The sequence below is a fragment of the Hyla sarda genome, chromosome 8, assembly GCF_029499605.1.
Source record: "Hyla sarda isolate aHylSar1 chromosome 8, aHylSar1.hap1, whole genome shotgun sequence".
Taxonomy (NCBI): domain Eukaryota; kingdom Metazoa; phylum Chordata; class Amphibia; order Anura; family Hylidae; genus Hyla; species Hyla sarda.
Genome location: NC_079196.1, coordinates 202,482,483 through 202,501,598, shown reverse-complemented (window position 1 = coordinate 202,501,598; position 19,116 = coordinate 202,482,483). Strand labels below are relative to the sequence as shown.

Below are 19,116 nucleotides of genomic sequence, written 5' to 3'. Positions count from 1 at the left end.
ACGCAGCTACGCATAGAATGCGGGCTGCTACAGGGAGATCGTGGGGGGTTCCAGCAGCGGGCCCCCTGCGATCAGACATCTTATGCCCTATCCTTTGGATAGAGGATAAGATGTTTTTGCCCGGAATACCCCTTTAATCTTTCCAGAACTTATCAGCTACTGTATGCTCCACAGGAAGTTGTGTAGTTCTTTCCATTCTGTCCACAGTGCTCTCTGCTGACACCTGTGTCCATGTCAGGAACTATCCAGAGCAGGAGCAAATCCCCATAGCAAATCTCTCCTACTCTGCACAGTTCCTGACATGGACAGAGGTGTCAACAGAGAGCACTGTGGTCAGACTGAAAAGACATTTAAAAAGAAGAGAAACTCCTCTGTAGTATACAGCAGCTAATATGTACTGGAAGGGTCAAGATTTTTAAATAGAAGTAATTTACAAATCTGCACCAGTTGATTAAAAGAAATATATTTTCCACCAGAGTACCCCTTTAAGTTAGGGACCCACTTGAATTAGGTGGGATGTTGGCTCATACAGTTTGATCAATATGTAGACTGTGCTTGTGTGGCCAAGTTTTCCTAAATGTCTGGGGCAGTGGAAGGAAGTCTCGCCCCCTCAGTCAGTGAGGTCATTGTTAGATAAGATGATGATGAGCACATTGGTCCTTATTTACTAAGAGTGTTGTGTAGGTTTATTTGTGGGTTTTATTCCCTACAATTTATTTTCCACCGTATTTACAAAGACTTCCCTACATTTTCCACTTTACCTACATTTAGCTTTTTTTTTTTTTACACATGCTCTGATCTGTAGGGTTTTCCTCAGCCGAAATCCACCACATTTTCTGTGGAAACCTTAGTAAATATGTTGGGTTTTTGTGAAAATGTTGGGAACACGCCCCTTTTCCCACCAGCCACGCCCCTTTTTCAGGTTTAATTTCAGGTTTTTTCAATTCTGGTGCAAATTCGGCCGCACAAACCCGACAAAACATGTCGGGTTTGCAATAGAAAATGAGGGTAGGGCTGGGCGGTATGGACAAATATGTGTGTTTTTTGGTATTATTTAACATATGGCGATTCCACGGTATATAACTGTATCCCCCCCCCCCCACCCCCAAATTTATTATTAGCCCAGCGCTGCGCTGTCCCCATCGGAGTAAATACTTGCGCTGCCCTCCTCGTCCTCCTGTTTGTTGCGGCCGCCGGCGCTGACACTCTAAAAATAAACTTAACGTATGTTCCTACGTCGGCCTTACGCTCTTCCTAGGGAATGGAACGTCCGACAGCCGCCAGCCTATCACCGGCCGCAGCGATGTTCCGCCTCGGCCGGTGATAGGTTGAGCGCACTGTCATGTAAGAAGCCGGCTTCTTACATGACAGTGGGCTAAACCTATCACCGGCCAAGGCAGAACATCACTGCGGCCGGTGATAGGCTGGCGGCTGGTGGACGTTCCATTCCCTAGGAAGTGGGTCCGGACCAACGGGGAAGGTGAGTTGAAGTTTATTTTGCTTTCCTTTTGCAGCCCGGGCATAGGGATACAGTATAGAGCAGTGGTCTTTAACCTGTGGACCTCCAGATGTTGCAAAACTACAACTCCCAGCATGCCCGGACAGCCGTTGCCTGTCCGGGCATGCTGGGAGTTGTAGTTTTGCAACATCTGGAGGTTAAAGACCATTGGTATAGAGTGTCAGCGCCGGCGGCCACAACAAACAGGAGGAGCGAGGAGGGCAGCGCTTGCGGGTGATATGAGAGTAGTACCCTGATGGGGACAGTGCACCGCTGGGCTATTAATTAAAGGGGTTATGCAGGAAAAAAATTTTTTTTTATATATTTCAACTGGCTCCAGAAAGTTAAACAGATTTGTAAATTACTTCTATTAAAAAATCTTAATCCTTTCAGTACTTATGAGCTTCTGAAGTTAAGGTTGTTCTTTTCTGTCTAAGTGCTCTCTGATGACATGTGTCTCGGGAAACGCCCAGTTTAGAAGATGTTTGCTATGGGGGTTTGCTTCTAAACTGGGCGTTTCCCGAGACACACGTCATCAGAGAGGACTTAGACAGAAAAGAACAACCTTAACTTCAGAAGTTTATAAGTACTGAAAGGATTAGTCATTTACAAATCTGTTTAACTTTCTGGAGCCAGTTGATATATATATATATTTATAAAAAGTTTTTTCCTGGAATACCCCTTTAAATGGGGGGGCAGAACAGCGCTCGCGGGTCACATGTGATTAGTTCCCCGATGTGGGGACAGTGCAGCGCTGAGCTGATAATTCATTCTTTCCCCAGGGGGAGGGGCCAAACCAGTATTGCGCTATGGGTTAAAATTAATATCAAGCAGCACAAAAATTTCGGTATTCGGCATGAACCGGTGTACCGCCCAGCCCTAAATGAGGGACATTGTTAGAGATGGGCGAACTTACGGTAAATTCAATTCGTCACAAACTTCTCGGCTCGGCAGTACATGACTTTTCCTGCATAAATTAGTTCAGCTTTCCGGTGATCCGGTGGGCTGGAAAAGGTGGATACAGTCCTAGGAGACTCTTTCCTAGGACTGTATCCACCTTTTCCAGCCCACCGGAGCACCTGAAAGCTGAACTAATTTATGCAGGATAAGTCAGCAACCGCCGAGCCGAGAAGTTTGTGACGAATCGAATTTACAGAAAGTTCGCTCATCTCTAGTCATTGTGTTTTGCCTTCTTGTGGTCATCACTGTGCACCCAGGGGTATAATCACAGATTGGTGTCAGGTTATGTGCCCCTCTGAACCGGGTTATATAAGTTGGCAGAGCTTGGAGACATAGAAGTGATTTACAGCTGATTTATTCTCCTATATGGCCACGCTCAGTTTTGTCTCTTTGCCAAACATTGTATAAAGGATTCCACCTAAAATACTGCTATCTTCATCTGTGGCAAAGTAGCTTTTAGACACCCTCAGGACCCAGGGTCTGGATGCACCCGGTGTGCACCCCCTATAACCACACCCCTGAGGAGCATAGGTGCTCAGTCATTTATTCCGGTCTCTGTTTGCAGTGTCCTGTTACTACCAGATGAAAGACTCAGTGATGGAGAGAGAAAAGTGTATTGATCTTTGCCAGCAGCCATGCAAGTAAGTAAAGATTTTCTTGTTTCCTTATCCTTATCCGAAATTTTGTGCTGATCCCCTTTTCTTTTTATATATAAGGAGAGGGGCATAGCTTGGTCACATGCCGTTGTGATGCTCTGACCACTGGGGCTGTATGGAAGTGTAACTGTTATTTCATACAACTTAAATGGCACTGTCTAAAAACTAATTTTTGCTTTGCACTCCTTTTGGTAAATAAAAAAATCTTTCTAATGTACTCTGATTTAAAAAAAATGAAGTTTTCTATGTTTTATTTGTGTTCAAAAAAGCTGCCACTAGGTGTCTCCCTACTTGTCCAGAGCACATTTTTTTTCCCCATCTCTTGCACAGACTTTGGACTCCTGCTGGCCTGGCAGAAGTCCAAAATCAGGAAATGCTGAGGGGGGTGTGTGCATCCTTAGCCAATCATAGCTCATCTCACACTGAACTGCTCTGGGCTGTGTGTAGCAGAGTGAGGGAGGAAGTTCTCCCCTCTATGGCTTCAGATGATGTCACCCCTTGCTGGGGAACACCCCCTTCCCAGTCTGAGACTGAGCAGAAATTACAATATCAAGGTAGAAAACTAAAAAATAATAAAAAATAAAGGCAGGGGGTGGTTTATCATGATGGGTGCAGTGAACTGGGAGGATTATAAAATTTAACAAGATCAATTTCAAACTGTATGAATCAAAACAGTACAAGCGAATATAGAAAACCCTGTAACATATCCTTGTACAAGGCTGCTTTTCTCCTCACCCCCTTTACTTATTATCTGCTCATCACTAAAGAAAATCCATCTTTAGCAGAATGAAGACAGGTTTTCTGCTACTCTGAGATCAGGTTACACTGCCCATACAAGTCTATTAAGAGGTGAGGGGGATGAATGAGGAAGAGAGGACACAGACTCTGCTGGTTTACTGTCTCACAGGATAGACTGCTCTGTATGCTGGTGTACAATCTGTGGGTTGTTATAGACAAAGCAAGATTCTTTGTGTGTATGTAGGGCTGAGAGCCATCGCAGAGGCTAGTCTTCATCCACTTTGCAGCTGAGGAGAGCTGTAACACTGACAGTAACACTTTAAAGGGGTACTCCACTGCCCCAGTGTTCAGAACATTTTGTTCCAAACGCTGGATACGGGCTGCGGGGGTCGTGATGTCACTGCCACGCCTCTTGTGATGTCACGTCACGCCCCTACAATGCAAGTCTATGGGAGGGGGCGTGGCAGCTGCCACGCCCCCCCTCCCATAGACTTGCATTGTAGGGGCGTGACGTGACATGACATCACAAGAGGCGTGGCAGTGACATCATGACCCCACAGCCCTTACCCAGCATTTGGAACAAAATGTTCTGAACACTGGGGCAGTGGAGTACCCCTTGAAGCCCAGTGACATAGGGGACAGGTGGCCATTACCACTGACTACAATGAACGATGGACCCTGACGTGGTCAAGTGAACATCAGTAAAAATAGCATGTGACCAACCCATTACCCATCAGTGAGTAATCGTGAAGTGATAAAGGCAATTGAACCATTATTATCTAGGAAATGTCCATGGCGAGCCATTTGTTTAGTTAAAGGGGTACTCCGCCCCCAGACATCTTATCCCCTATCCAAAGGATAGGGGACAAAATGTCTGATCGCGGGAGTCCCACCGCTGGGGATCCCCGCGATCTCGGTTGCAGCACCCCAGACATCCGGTGCACGGACGAACTTCGCTCCGTGCCGGATGACTGGTGATGTGGGACTGAAGCTCGTGACGTCACTGTCACGCCCCGCTTGTAACGTCACGGCCATGCCCCCTCAATGCAAGTCTATGGGAGGGGGTGTGACCGCCATGAGCCTCCGGCGCTGCACCCACTCTAAACGAATGCCGGGTGCAGCAGGAAGATTGTGGGGGTCCCAGCAGCAGGACCCCTGCGATCAGACATCTTATCCCCTATCTTTTGGATAGGGGATAAGATTTCTAGGGGCAGAGTACCCCTTTAAGTCAAACCAGATATATAGGCTGATGTCTTTCTTTATCATTACAGTGACACCAACTATAAACTGACCATCTCCATGGCTGACTGGCCCTCCGCTGCAGCAGAGGTAACTAAACCCATGTAAAATGTTCCTCTTTTGGAAATGTATGGGTGCCCTAGCTAAGAATTTACTTCACCATGTTCCTACCCTACTATAAATTTATGTGTAGTTTCCACTTAAAACATTCTAAAACGTATTTACACTTCTCACACTTCCCTCTTGGTGAACAGAAGTCCAGCGTTTTAAAACATATGACTGGCAAGCAGCCATATAAAATAAAATAACTAAAGGAGTTGTCCGAGGGGCAGAAAAGGTTCTTGTTCTACTCCTCGTGCTCCACTTCCACTTCCTGGTTGTCTCGGAAGTATACTATTCAGAGACCAGAGGGGGTGGGTACTGATCATCATCTGCAGGCAAAATCACATGGTGTGGCAACATCATGCATCTATTGGACATGAATGTGGCTGTGGTTCCCCCCCGCACATGATGGTCGAGACAAGCATCTGCCCCCTCCCGTCTTGGAAAAATTTACTTTAGGGAGTGAAAGTGGAGCACAGGGGAGCAGAACCGGTAGGACCCTTTCTGCTCCCTGGACAACTGCTTTTTACTGAACTTATTCACCTTTCCCGATTCAGCGTCTGTGCTCCACCCCGCCCAGATGTCTGTTTATTTGCCCAGATGACTCCCTCTCTCTGCTCTCTTAAAGGGTTTATCCAGGAATTGAAAAATAGAGCTACTTCCTATCAAAAAACACTACGTCTGTCTCCTGTCTGTCTCTGGAGACAGACGTGGAGTTGGTTTTGAAAGAAATTAGCTCTGTTTTGCTATTCCTAGATAACCCCTTTAATGACATTCCAAACAAAGTGCATACTCAGTAATTGGCCTCAATGATTGGCTGCAGAACATTATCAGGACGGCAGAGAAAGGACAGCATCAGGGCAAATTAACAAAGACTCTCGGGAGGGACGGCGCACTGCAGAGCTGGGAAAGGTGAGTACAGTTTAGTTTATTATTTTATAGTCCTAGCAGGCAGCATCTAGCTTTTACCTTTATGGGAAAACCATTTTAAAAAGACAATATTTAGTATTATGGAGGATTTATACTTGTTTTTATATCCTCATTTCAGGACTGGATTTTCCATGTTCTGTCTTATGAGAAAGAAGGCAGCAGTAAGATAATCGTGAACAGGTAGGTGATTGTCCGCCTTTATATAACTGAGTTTTTGTTCTTAGCCTCGCCCTAATAATGTAACCTTAATAGACCAGAATAAGGGGGAAACAAAATGGGCATCACTTATCTCTGTGTCTGTGGCCAACCAAATGATCTTTTGTTTCGGATGGCCAGCCGAGTTGTACTAGACATATAAATATAGATTGTTGGTGTTCCAAATATCCTATCCAGATTGCAACACTTCCTTGGCCTGTCCAGTCACCAAATCTATGGCCAATCAAGCACTTATGGCGAGCCAGCTTGGCAACCTCTTTCAAATTACCTAATGATTGTAAGAGGGGTGACCCCCATGTCTAAAGATCAGCCTTGGCTTCCATTCATCTCAGGAGGTCCCAGCTCAAAGACACCCACCAATATTCTTCTAATATGTCTGATCAATCTGTCCCTAAACACTATGGAAATAAACTGTGTGCTCCAGAGATCTGACTTACATGATTTGCACCCAGTTATAATGTGTTTTAGACACTTTTGTGCCCTGCCCGATAAGGGGCATGACTTGTAAAGTTGGTGTAGTTTGTCAAAGCAGATGTAGCCATCGCATGACACAAATGAACCAAATTTTGGCTCACATTTTTGGCATAAAAGTAAAACCAACTAAAAAATCATCTAAATATATTAAATCCTGCACGCTTTTTAACTGTCTAGTTTAAGTGTACACTGTATAACAATTAAACAGTTTCTATTCATCTGCCCCATTAGCCCTGATTTACTAAAGGTCTGGCGCTAGAATTTCGTCCTCAAATGCACCAAAATTATGGCAAGTGGCAGTTAAAGTTAAGAAGCCACCACAATACCTGTTCTGTGTCCACTGCAGTTATGCATGTGGTTTTTCCAGCTCCTTTGGCCCCTGATGTCTCCTAAATACTTTTTCCTTGTTTGCAGCAAAGACTACAACTCCCAGAAGTCAGTGCGGCTCTGTGTAATGGCTGCCAGCAAACTGCTTTCACTATCTGTATGCAGGCATACACTGCAGCTCACACACACTGTACATGTCTTTTCTTTCAGACTATCCTTCCTCCAGCAATAAATCATGCTGTGCTCTGAATAGCAGCAGTCAGTGATTAGATCTACACAGGAAAAGAGCACTATGTGCTCAGTTGTGACTGAGAACCTTCACTGCTTTTCTCTCACAGCTCACAAGCTCCTCACACAGGGAAGGGAAGGTGTGGCTGTACAGCTAGAGCTCTAGACCAGACAGAAATCAGGTGGTGTTGTCTTGAAGGGAGGGGGCTAGGTCTCACTGAGGATACAAAGGGGATCTTAAAATTAAGTTTTTCTCTCACTTGCTGCATGTAAGTGACAGCTAAAAGAGAGAAACTGCTCTATATAGCTAATGAATAATATTTAGACAAATATATAAGTTGGTGAGAGGGAAAGGATGGGCTATGGGTTTAGTTCCCAGGAGTACCACTTTAAAACAAAAAGTTCAATAAAAAAAATATGAAAAAGGGGTGTGGCAAATGTGGAAAATGGATATGGCCTAACTTGCAATGCAGATCATCACAATTGCATTAACATTTTGAAACACAGTTTTGACCTATAGTAGGACACAAAATAAATTGGTATTAACTTAGAACAGAAATGCAGCCTTACACTAGACACTGTATAGACGCTTCATTGTCTTAGAATTAGACAATAAATCTGGGCCATTATTTCTTTGCCAATTTTCATACTGAAATGTCCCATCATCCCCAATGGACAGTAATGACCATGTTTCTCTTTTCCATAGACCCCACCACCAACACCAAAGAGATCTTCCATTGTGTTCACTTTGGAGCTCTAATTCTTACTGCCGCTAGCAGATCTAAATAAGGCAGCCTCAATTTGCAAATGTTAAGCCTAATGTTTATTTCTTTCCTCAGAAACGGCATCATCAGAATGAACATCTACTTCCAGGAGTTCAATTACCGGAGTGTTTCAGAGTCAGAAACCACCAATGTAAGTCCGGAATATTGAGGAAAGGGCTGGGACTAGGCCATGGGTTCATAAGTATGGGCTACTGAGTAAATAGGGCTGGTCATGATGATATTTCTGTGAAATGAACATCCTGTCTTCACATTATGTGACAATCCCTTGGCACTAACACAATACTGATTTTGCTCTATAATAGAGCCATGAGTAGAACAATTTTATGACTATGACTGGTAATAACTCTGCAAATACCACAATCTATAAAAACGTATTCCTTCACATGATCCAGATATAGCCTGCCTAGTTCCAGCTGACTCCCTGGACTAAACTAACAGCTAAATAACAGAGAAGGCTACTCCAGAAATCTCACGGTTATGGCGGGGCAATTATCTACTGAACAAGCCTGGTGGAGCCCGCTCATGTTAAAAGTGCCATTCCGGAAGAGGGGGTACATGTGTGGTGGGTGGGTGGCCTCAATCAACCACACATACACTACCCCTTTTATTGTCCTAAAGGGGTACTCTTCCCATAGACATCTTATCCCCTATCCAAAGGATAGGGGACAAAATGTCTGATCATGGTGGTCCGCCACTAAGGACTCCGCAATCTGGGCTGCGGCACCCTAGACATCCGGTGCACGAATGGCTAAAGGCTGCACAAATTTATCGGGGTTGCTGCAACATTGTGTAGCTTACGACCATTACAAGAGGTAATTGCCCTTTCAAGCGGAAAAAAAGCTATTAGGCCACGTCAGTATGGACCCAGAAGTGGGGCTATAGGAAGCGAGAAGTAATACATTTTTAGATCGCAGGACAGACCCTCCAAGTGGAGAAAATCTGTAAAAGGGGTTGCTTTAAGGGGTTAAAATGACACCAACATGGCTTTCTTTGCTGAATGAAGCCTCTATTCTTCCTTCCCCTGCAGAGAAAATGTAGTAATAGATGGCAGTCATTCAGATGTTGCACCAGGTCTGCCAGAGTGGCTCTGTTCTGGTAGGGGACCCCAATCTCTGTACAAGCAAATGGCGGGGGCTGTGATCCTGAGACAAGGATGATATCAGGCAGATAAAACGTGGAGAAAATAAGTCATTCGTTGTAATTTTTGTTCCTCAGGTGGTATGGCTGCTATCAAACTTGGGAGGTCAGTTTGGATTCTGGATGGGTGGCTCAGTCTTATGCATCATTGAGTTTGGTGAAATCATCATCGATTGTATTTGGATCACAATACTCAAGATTCTTGCCTGGAAAAAGCAGAGAAAGGAGAAGAAGCGACAGCCGGAGTATTCCGATCCACCGCCCACTGTGTCTGAGCTGGTAGAAGCATACACCAACCCCGGCTTCCATCTTGAAGATCCAGAAGCTATGCCTATACCGGGCACCCCACCTCCGAAGTATGACTCTCTACGAATGCAACAGATAGATGACGCAATCGAAGTCATATCTAGTGATGAAGAATAAGAACTTCTCTAAATGTTTAATTACAACCAATAATCCACTGCTCCTCTTATCTGCACATTCAGGAAATCTACTAGTATTTGGGGGGGGGGGGGGGGTATTGTATTTTTGAACCTTTTTTCAGTATTGATCTACTCAAAACTTTACAATAAAATTAATTTAAATACTAAGCGTACCTGTTATTTCAGGTGACTTCTCAGGATAAGCTGCCCTGTGTGTGTACATGAGGAGCAGCAGTATTTTTGCTCATTATTAGTGTTGAGCGCGTATATATTCGTTTTTTTTTTTCTCCAGAGAACACATGACAGTGATCTCATTATCACTTCTGTATGGACCAAGAATATTAAGAGATAGATAGATATGAGATAGATAGATGGATATGAGATAGATAGATATGAGATAGATAGATATGAGATAGATAGATATGAGATAGATAGATAGATAGATAGATATGAGATAGATATGAGATAGATAGATATGAGATAGATATGAGACAGATATGAGATAGATAGATATGAGATAGATAGATAGATATGAGATAGATAGATAGATATGAGATAGATAGATATGAGATAGATAGAAACGAGATAGATATAGATAGATATGAGATAGATATAGATAGATACGAGATAGATGATATGAAGTAGATATAAGATAGATAGATATGAGATAGATAGATAGATATGAGATAGATAGATATAAGATAGATAGATATGAAATAGATATAAGATAGATATGATATAGATATAAGATAGATAGATATGAGATAGATATGAGATAGATATGAGATAGATATAAGATAGATAGATATGAGATAGATAGATATGAGAGAGATATAGATAGATAGATAAATATGAGAGATAGATATGAGATAGATAGGTAGTTATCCACATGTGCATACACGCATGCGCATTTACGCAAAGCGAAAATAACCACGAAAATAACAAATGTGCGAATTTCACGAATATAAAACGAATATTCGCAAAATATCGGGAATTTTATTATGGCATATGCCACTCATCACTACTCATTCTATAATTTGTATATGATATATTTTTAGCAGATTTCTGCTCTGCAGGCTTCTTCTATAATTTGCAGTTCTCCCAGAGCTGGTGGGCGGAGCTTCCTCTCTCCATAGACTTGTATTGTTTGTCTTGCAGACATAGAGTGGAATACAGTCTCACAAGTGATTCCTGATAACAGGAGAAGGAAGCATTTTTTTGTCGAATAAGATGTATTACAAAGTTTCCTATATTCACTTGACCTATAGATCTATGTAAAGTTTGTTCAAATGATAATGCTTATTTAAAACGTATTGCCTCAGCATCTGAAGCTTTGCGTGTTCATGAGGTTTATTTTTGTCCAATCTACATATCACTATACTACAAAAATTCAGGTGCCAGGTCAATATTCATACAGATCAAAAATAGGAATAGGTGGCTCGACTAATACTAAAAGAAAATTGAAAATTAATATTGGTGCCAAACGAGTACTGGTGTTGTAAGACTGTGTATCCTGTGACTTGTATATAGCAATTTAAATAAAATGATAAATATATACAGTTTATGTTGTGGTGTATATAATATATAATCATATCAATATAAATAGCTTATGTATGAATAAGTATGTATATACTGTTCACTAATATGCAACCATAATATAAATAGTTATTATTTCTAGTTAAACCCCAGTCCTCACCACAAGGCCCTTGTGGCTAGACAGGTACCGTATATACTCGAGTATATACGATAATTACATACGATTTTATACAATAAAAAATATATGCATTCGCTGTATTGCAAATGTAAAAAATAAAAAAAATAAAAAAAATGTAAAAAATTAAGATTTTACTGGCATAGAAGAATATGGTACATGGTAGAGATGGACAGAAGAGGGTAACCAGCATTTAAAAAGAGTGCCCTACGTACGTAGGGCACTCTTTAAATGCTGGTTACCCTCTTCTGTCCATCTCTACCATGGGTCTTACACACACCTACATCTTTCATAATGTATGGGACCTGTATATGTCTCCCATTACTGTGGCCACCGCTCCTGATCCCTGTATTGTTCACCCATACCTTTTGACACTCTCAGTCATACACTCATCCATCCCCCACTATATCACCTTGCCCCCCCCCCCTCTACACTAGTCTGCCCCCTTTGTAATTGTTTCCTCTGTTATCTCGGTATTCACATCGCAGCAGCTGACAATGCCGATGCGCTCACACAGATCGCATTTGTTTACACTGTGCAATCGATGTGAACTCCTATTTGCTATGCGCGGCCACGTGATCGCCGCGCATAGCAACGCGTCCCTGGCAACTCAAGCCACGGCGCTCCCGGAAGCCGCCGCCGCCTGCCAGTATATGCTGACAGGTGTGCACTTCCAATCCTACACTCCAGTTAAAGAGCCCCGGAGCACTAATGTTCCACACACATCAAAACTACAGTGATTAATCACCATATATGTTTATTATATTTTGAATACATTATAGGCAAATGGTACTTTGTTTGATTTTACCTTGTTCCGAATGCTGTTGATGTTTTATGATGTCATTGGCCCTGCCCCTACCTGTACTTTGGAGTTTTGTATTTATATGCAAGCATGCTCATTGTATAGAATCCTGATCTGAGGAAGGGAGGGATCCTCCCAAAATGCGTCATCGCATTATTTACCTAATAAAAATGGTTCCACTGTGGACCTTAAACTAAGCCTTGGTCCTACTCCGTCAATCTGAAAGAGCCGCAGTGCCATCTACTAAGGGTATTCTTCAAGCTTCGCCGCAGTTCTTCCAGGACAGTGCTACTGTTTTCCTGCTACCCAGAAGGCTTGGCAGCAACTCCACACCTTCAGTATCCCATTATCACTGGGGTTATATGCCTGTACTATCTTCTCTAAGGTGAGCGGCCATCTTTATGGTTCCTGTCCAGCTCTGGACTACTTTTGCCCCCCGTCTCCAAGGGTAATACACCAGGTGCCGGTATCGGTCTCTCTATTTTTTCCCCCTACAGATTCTCTTATTAGAAGGCGTATTTTCCCAACAGCAATTTTAAGATCTCTCCACAGGTGATCAATGGGATTTAGATCTGGACTCATTGCTGCCACTTCAGAACTCTCCAGCGCTTTGTTGCCATCCATTTCTGGATGCTTTTTGATGTATGTTTTGGGTCATTGTCCTGCTGGAAGACCCAAGATCTCGGACACAAACCCAGCTTTCTGATACTGCTGTACAGTACGACCCAAAATCCGTTGGTAATCCTCAGATTTCATGATGCCTTGCACCCAGTGCCAGAGGCAGCAAAACAACCCAGAACATCATTGAACATCCACCATATTTCACTGTAGGTACTGTGTTCTTTTCTTTGTAGTCCTCATTCCATTTTCGGTAAACAGTAGAATGATGTGCTTTACCGAAAAGCTCTCTTTGTCTCATCTATCCACAAGACGTTTTCCCAGAAGGATTTTGGCTTACTCAAGTTCATTTTGGCAAAATGTAGTCTTGCTTTTTTATGTCTCTGTGTCAGCAGTGGGGTCCTCCTGGGTCTCCTGCCATAGCGTTTCATGTCATTTAAATGTCGACGGATAGTTCGCGCCGACACTGATGCTCCCTGAACCTGCAGGACCGCTTGAATATCTTTGGAACTTGTTAGGGGCTGCTTATCCACCATCCGGACTATCCCGAGTTGACACCTTTCATTAATTTTCCTCTTTTGTCCACGCCCAGGGAGATTACCTACAGTGGCATGGGTTACAAACTTCTTGATAATGTTGCGCACTGTGGACAAAGGCAAATCTAGATCTCTGGAGATGGACTTTTAACCTTGAGATTGTTGACATTGTTCCACAATTTTGGTTCTCAAGTCCTCAGACAGTTCTCTTCTCCTCTTTCTGTTGTCCATGCTTAGTGTGGCACACACAGACACACAATGCCAAGACCAAGTGAACTTCTCTCCGTTTTATCTGCTTTCAGGTGTGATTTTATATTGCCCACACCTGTTACTTGCCCCAGGTGAGTTTAAAGGAGCATCACATGCTTGGAACAATCTTATTTTTCCACAATTTTGAAAGGGTGCCAATAATTTTGTCCAGACCATTTTTGGAGTTTGGTGACATTATGTCCAATTTGCTTTTTTCCTCCTTTTTTTGGTTTAGTTCCAATACACACAAAGGGAATAAACATGTGTATAGCAAAACATGTGTTACTGCAATCCTTTTCTGTGAGAAATACTTCATTTTCTTGAAAAATTTCGGGGGTGCCAACATTTATGGCCATGACTGTGTATCAGGGGGCAGATTTTGGTGACCATGACAATATAGACCAAATGAACCATTTATGATAAAGTAAGCATTCGTAGACCCAGGTGAAGACTTGCGGCAACATTGGGTGCTGTTGAAAACTGTATAACCAATGGGGGAGAAGACATTAAAGATGAAAAGGCAGAATAAGAGTAAGCGTATTTTAGAAGCGATTAAAGCCAGAGACCATCCCATGACTGGTAAAAGGCTTATTTCTACATGTTTGTATAGCCTATCAACTGGAAGCCTTTTGTAACTTCAAAGAATTTGTCATACGGGAAATGACATTTATAGTTGTTCTACCAAACAAACAATTTACAGTTTCTTTTGTAATAAAAAGAGTACATCTGTCTCGTGATTCACAAGGTCAAATGAAGACCTACGAAACACGTGCTTGAGAAGAGATTTTGGGAGGGAAAAACCGACCATACATATTCCACCAAGTGTGCATGTGCTTTCAATAGGGAGAAAGCCACTGCCAGACACCTCTAGTTCTCAAGGGGGATAAGCCGCTATAAGCCTAAAGGATTGGGCATGCTGAAACCCAACTGCCCGATCCTGCTCGGGATAAAGTTAGAAGGGCCCTATACACATAAGACCAGTGTTTCCCAACCAGGATGCCTCCAGCTGTTGCAAAACTACAGCTCCCAGCATGCCCAGACAGCCAAAGGCTGTCTGGGCATGCTGGGAGCTGTAGTTTTGCAACAGCTGGAGGCACCCTGGTTGGGAAACACTGCATTAGATGATCGTTGGGCTTTGGCTGCTGGTGTATAGATACCTTAAAGAGGTATTCTGGGATATTTTTTTTTATTTTTTTTATTTGACTGCTACAAGGGCTGCAAATTAGTGTAGTTCATACTATAGTGTCTGTACCTGTGTTTGATGGCTGGTCCTGCAATTCTTCGGTGATTTTTGCCCCAATGTTTATTTTTTAAGCGGTATTGCAGGAAAATACTTTTTTTTTTAAATATATATATATATCAACTGGCTCCAGAAAGTTAAACAGATTTGTAATCTACTTCAATTAAAAAATCATAATCCTTTCAATCATTATCAGCTGCTGAAGTTAAGTTGTTGTTTTCTGTCTGGCAACAGTGCTCTCCGCTGACATCTCTGCTTGTCTCGGGAACTGCACAGAGTAGAAGAGGTTTGCTATGGGGATTTGCTTCTAAACTGGACGGTTCCCGAGACACGTGTCATCAGAGAGCACTTAGACAGAAAAGAACAACTCAACTTCAGCAGCTCATAAGTACTGAAAGGATTAAGATTTTTTTAATAGAAGTAATTTACAAATCTGTTTAACTTTCTGGAGCCAGTTGATATATATATATAAAAAACATTTTTTTCCTGGATAACCCCTTTAAAAATAGTAACAACCTACAGGACAAGGGTCTCAAACTGTGGCCCTCCAGATGTTCCAAAACTTCAACTCCCAGCATGCCTGGACATGCCCAGATAGCCATTTGCTGTACCTAATTGCTGTCGGGAATGCTGGGAGGTGAAGTTTGGCAACATCTGGAGGTCCACAGTTCGAGACCACTGCTCAAAGACTTTTATCGGCTGTAAGGCAATAAAATACATGAATCATAAATTAAACAGCAGTTTCTACATTCTATAAATCATACATCACAATCTGGATTTTACTAGTGTTCAAAGGCTGTGGCCAGATCTGGCTTTGTCACAGTGACATATATCACGTGTTTTAACCTTTTGGGGAGGCACTCACTACACTCCAGTGTGCCTCTGCATTTATTTGTTATTCCCAAAACAGCGCCACCCTTATCTAAAGGCTGTACCTGGTATTGCAGCTCATCCTAATTAAAGGAGAACTGTAGTGCAATATAACTTATCCCCTATGCGAAGCATAGGGGATAAGTTATAGAACGCAGGGATACATGGAGGGCCCCGTACAGGAGATGGTGCGGGGTCCCAGCGGTCGGACCCCCTGCGATCTATAACTTATCCCCTATCCTTGGGATAAGTTATATTGCACTACAGTTCTCCTTTAAAAGGGTACCTGTATTATGATGCGCCTGGTGGCAGGACATGTCTGAAAATTTTGCGTGCATCTTCCGATTAGGTGACAGATTGGGGTATATTGGGGGCATCTTCCGATTAGGTGACAGATTGGGGTATATTGGGGGCATCTTCCGATTAGGTGACAGATTGGGGTATATTGGGGGCATCTTCCGATTAGGTGACAGATTGGGGTATATTGGGGGCATCTTCCGATTAGGTGACAGATTGGGGTATATTGGGGGCATCTTCCGATTAGGTGACAGATTGGGGTATATTGGGGGCATCTTCCGATTAGGTGACAGATTGGGGTATATTGGGGGCATCTTCTGATTAGGTGACAGATTGGGGTATATTGGGGACATCTTCCGATTAGGTGACAGAATGGGGAATATTGGGGACATCTTCCGATTAGGTGACAGATTGGGGTATATTGGGGACATCTTCTGATTAGGTGACAGATTGGGGTATATTGGGGGCATCTTCTGATTAGGTGACAGATTGGGGTATATCGGGGGCATCTTCCGATTAGGTGACAGATTGGGGTATATTTCGTGCATCTTCCGATTAGGTGACAGATTGGGGTATATTGGGGACATCTTCCGATTAGGTGACAGATTGGGGTATATTGGGGACATCTTCCGATTAGGTGACAGATTGGGGTATATTGGGGACATCTTCCGATTAGGTGACAGATTGGGGTATATTGGGGACATCTTCCGATTAGGTGACAGATTGGGGTATATTGGGGACATCTTCCGATTAGGTGACAGATTGGGGTATATTGGGGACATCTTCCGATTAGGTGACAGATTGGGGTATATTGGGGACATCTTCCGATTAGGTGACAGATTGGGGTATATTGGGGACATCTTCCGATTAGGTGACAGATTTGTGTAATTCCAGACAGCCCCTTAAAGGGGTACTCCACTGGAAATTTTTTTTTTTTTTTTTTTATCAACTGGTGCCAGAAAATGAAACAGATTTGTAAATTACTTCTATTAAAAAAAAATCTTATTCCTTCCAGTACCTATCAGCTGTTGTTATGATCCGCAGGAAGTTCTTTTCTTTCTGAATTTCCTTTCTGTCTGACCACAGTGCTCTCTGCTGACACCTCTGTCCATTTTAGGAACTGTCCAGAGCAGGATAGGTTTTCTATGGGGATTTGCTCCTACTCTGGACAGTTCCTAAAATGGACAGAGGTGTCAGCAGAGAGCACTGTGGTCAGGCAGAAAGGAAATTCAAAAAGAAAAGAACTTCCTGTGGATCATACAGCAGCTGATAAGTACTGAAAGGATTAAGATTTGTTAATAGAAGTAAGTTACAAATCTGTTTAACTTTCTGGCACCAGTTGATTACAAAAAAAAAAAAAGTTTTCCAGTGGAGTACCCCTTTAACAGGGGTAATCCTAAAAGTAGAAGTTATCACCTATTTAAAGGATCATGAGAATGGAGGAATAGAGCAATGGAGCAGCTGCATGTATGTTTGGCCTCCACTGACCCTCTACAGTACTTCCCATGATCTAGATCAGGGTATCCCAACCAGGGTGCCTCCAGCTGTTGCAAAACTACAACTCCCAGCATGCCCGGACAGCCAACGGCTGTCCGGGCATGCTGGGAGTTGTAATTTTGCAACAGCTGGAGGCACCCTGGTTGGGATACACTTATCTAGATTGAATGGAGCGGAGGCTGTCTTTTCATTCATTTGGGGTACAAGAGTATTCCGTTCTTCTCATTAGTGGAAATCCTAGCGTTCGGACCCCCCCAGATTATTATCAATTGTCCTATGATAGGGGATAACCGTTTGAACCAAGGTGACTGAAGGATTTCCTCCCCCACAACCGCTACCATCTTTATGACAAGTGTTTCCCAACAACGGTGCCTCCAGCCTAAGGCTGTCCAGGCATGCTGGGAGTTGTTGTGTGAACCTACACCAATACGAAAGCTGCAAATCCTCAGTATTCTAGAGCAGTGTTTCCCAACCAGCATGCCTCCAGCTGTTGCAAAACTAAACACCCAGCATGCTGGATATTGTAGTTTTGCAACAGCTGGAGGCACGCTAGTTGGGAAACACTAGACCTGTATCATGTCCTTGGCAAGTATTTCCCAACAAGGGTGCCTCCAGCCGAAAGCTGTCCCAGGCATACTGGGAGTTGTAGTTTTGCAACAGCTGGAGGCATCCTGGTTGGGAAAACACTGCTGTAGACAGTATTTATCAGACACAAGACTCTAGAAGTTTCCTTTTCTGGATCTGAGATCCCAACACTGGTCCTTCCCGCACCTTAGCTCTATGTAGGCAGGTTGCTGAGAGTTTACGCATTAGTCCGCCGATCCGATTTCATGGTATAGTCTAACAAGCTCGTAAAGGCAAAGAAGAATGTGTCACAGCGTCTTTATAGGTAAATCTCATGCCTCGCTGTTTGCTTAGTGAAATCCATAGGCATCACTTAACTTACAAGCACACGGTTAAAATGTAACCCTCGCTATAAGTTGCCTGCTTTTACTGAAAAATAAAAGTTATCATAAATAATGCCGAAACCTCCGCTACCTCATTGTACACTTCATAAACCTTTAGTTAGGACGGGTTTTTTTTTTTGCTTCATTTAACTGGAAGTCTTTAATCTTTACTCCATCTGCTGCATAATCTTCCCTGAAGATCTACAGAATTTGGGGTCTTTTATTATTTGTTTTTCGAGGCCCCTGTTTACTAGATATCAGTAATGTTAGCTTTTGACCTGATGAGCTACTGGGAGCCTAGATCAATGTTTTACAACCAGGGTGCCTCCAGCTGTTGTAAAATACAACTCCCAGAATGCCCGGACAGCCAAAGCCTGTTCACGCATGCTGGGAGTTGTAGTTTTGCAATAACTGGAGGAACGCTGGTTGGGAAACACTGCTCTAACCCTAATCCATAACCCATAAAGCTAACCCTACTAAATCTAACCCCCTAACCCATAACCTTACAAACCGATAACCCTAACCCATAAAAGGTAACCAAACTAAATCTAAGCCCAATAACCCATAACCTTAACCCCCTAATCCATAACCTTACTAACCCATAACCTGAACCCCCTAACACTACTAAACCTAAATC

General features: G+C 43.0%; 1 protein-coding gene across 4 annotated transcripts in view; it reads left to right on the top strand.

Annotated features, from left to right (window-relative positions):
- Nucleotides 1-10,032, top strand: part of SCNN1B (sodium channel epithelial 1 subunit beta) — a 93,654-nt gene extending 83,622 nt beyond the window's left edge. For 3 of the 4 annotated variants that reach the window (XM_056535687.1, XM_056535686.1, XM_056535685.1), the window contains exons 9-13: nt 3,024-3,099; nt 5,124-5,181; nt 6,242-6,303; nt 8,208-8,283; nt 9,369-10,031. In XM_056535687.1, the coding sequence (XP_056391662.1) occupies nt 3,024-3,099; nt 5,124-5,181; nt 6,242-6,303; nt 8,208-8,283; nt 9,369-9,713 (617 nt within the window). In that variant the 3' untranslated portion in view covers nt 9,714-10,031. Of the gene's footprint in view, nt 1-3,023; nt 3,100-5,123; nt 5,182-6,241; nt 6,304-8,207; nt 8,284-9,368 lie in introns of all 4 variants that reach the window. The other variant, XM_056535684.1, reaches the window with a different exon arrangement.
- The last annotated feature ends 9,084 nt before the right edge of the window (nt 10,033-19,116 follow it).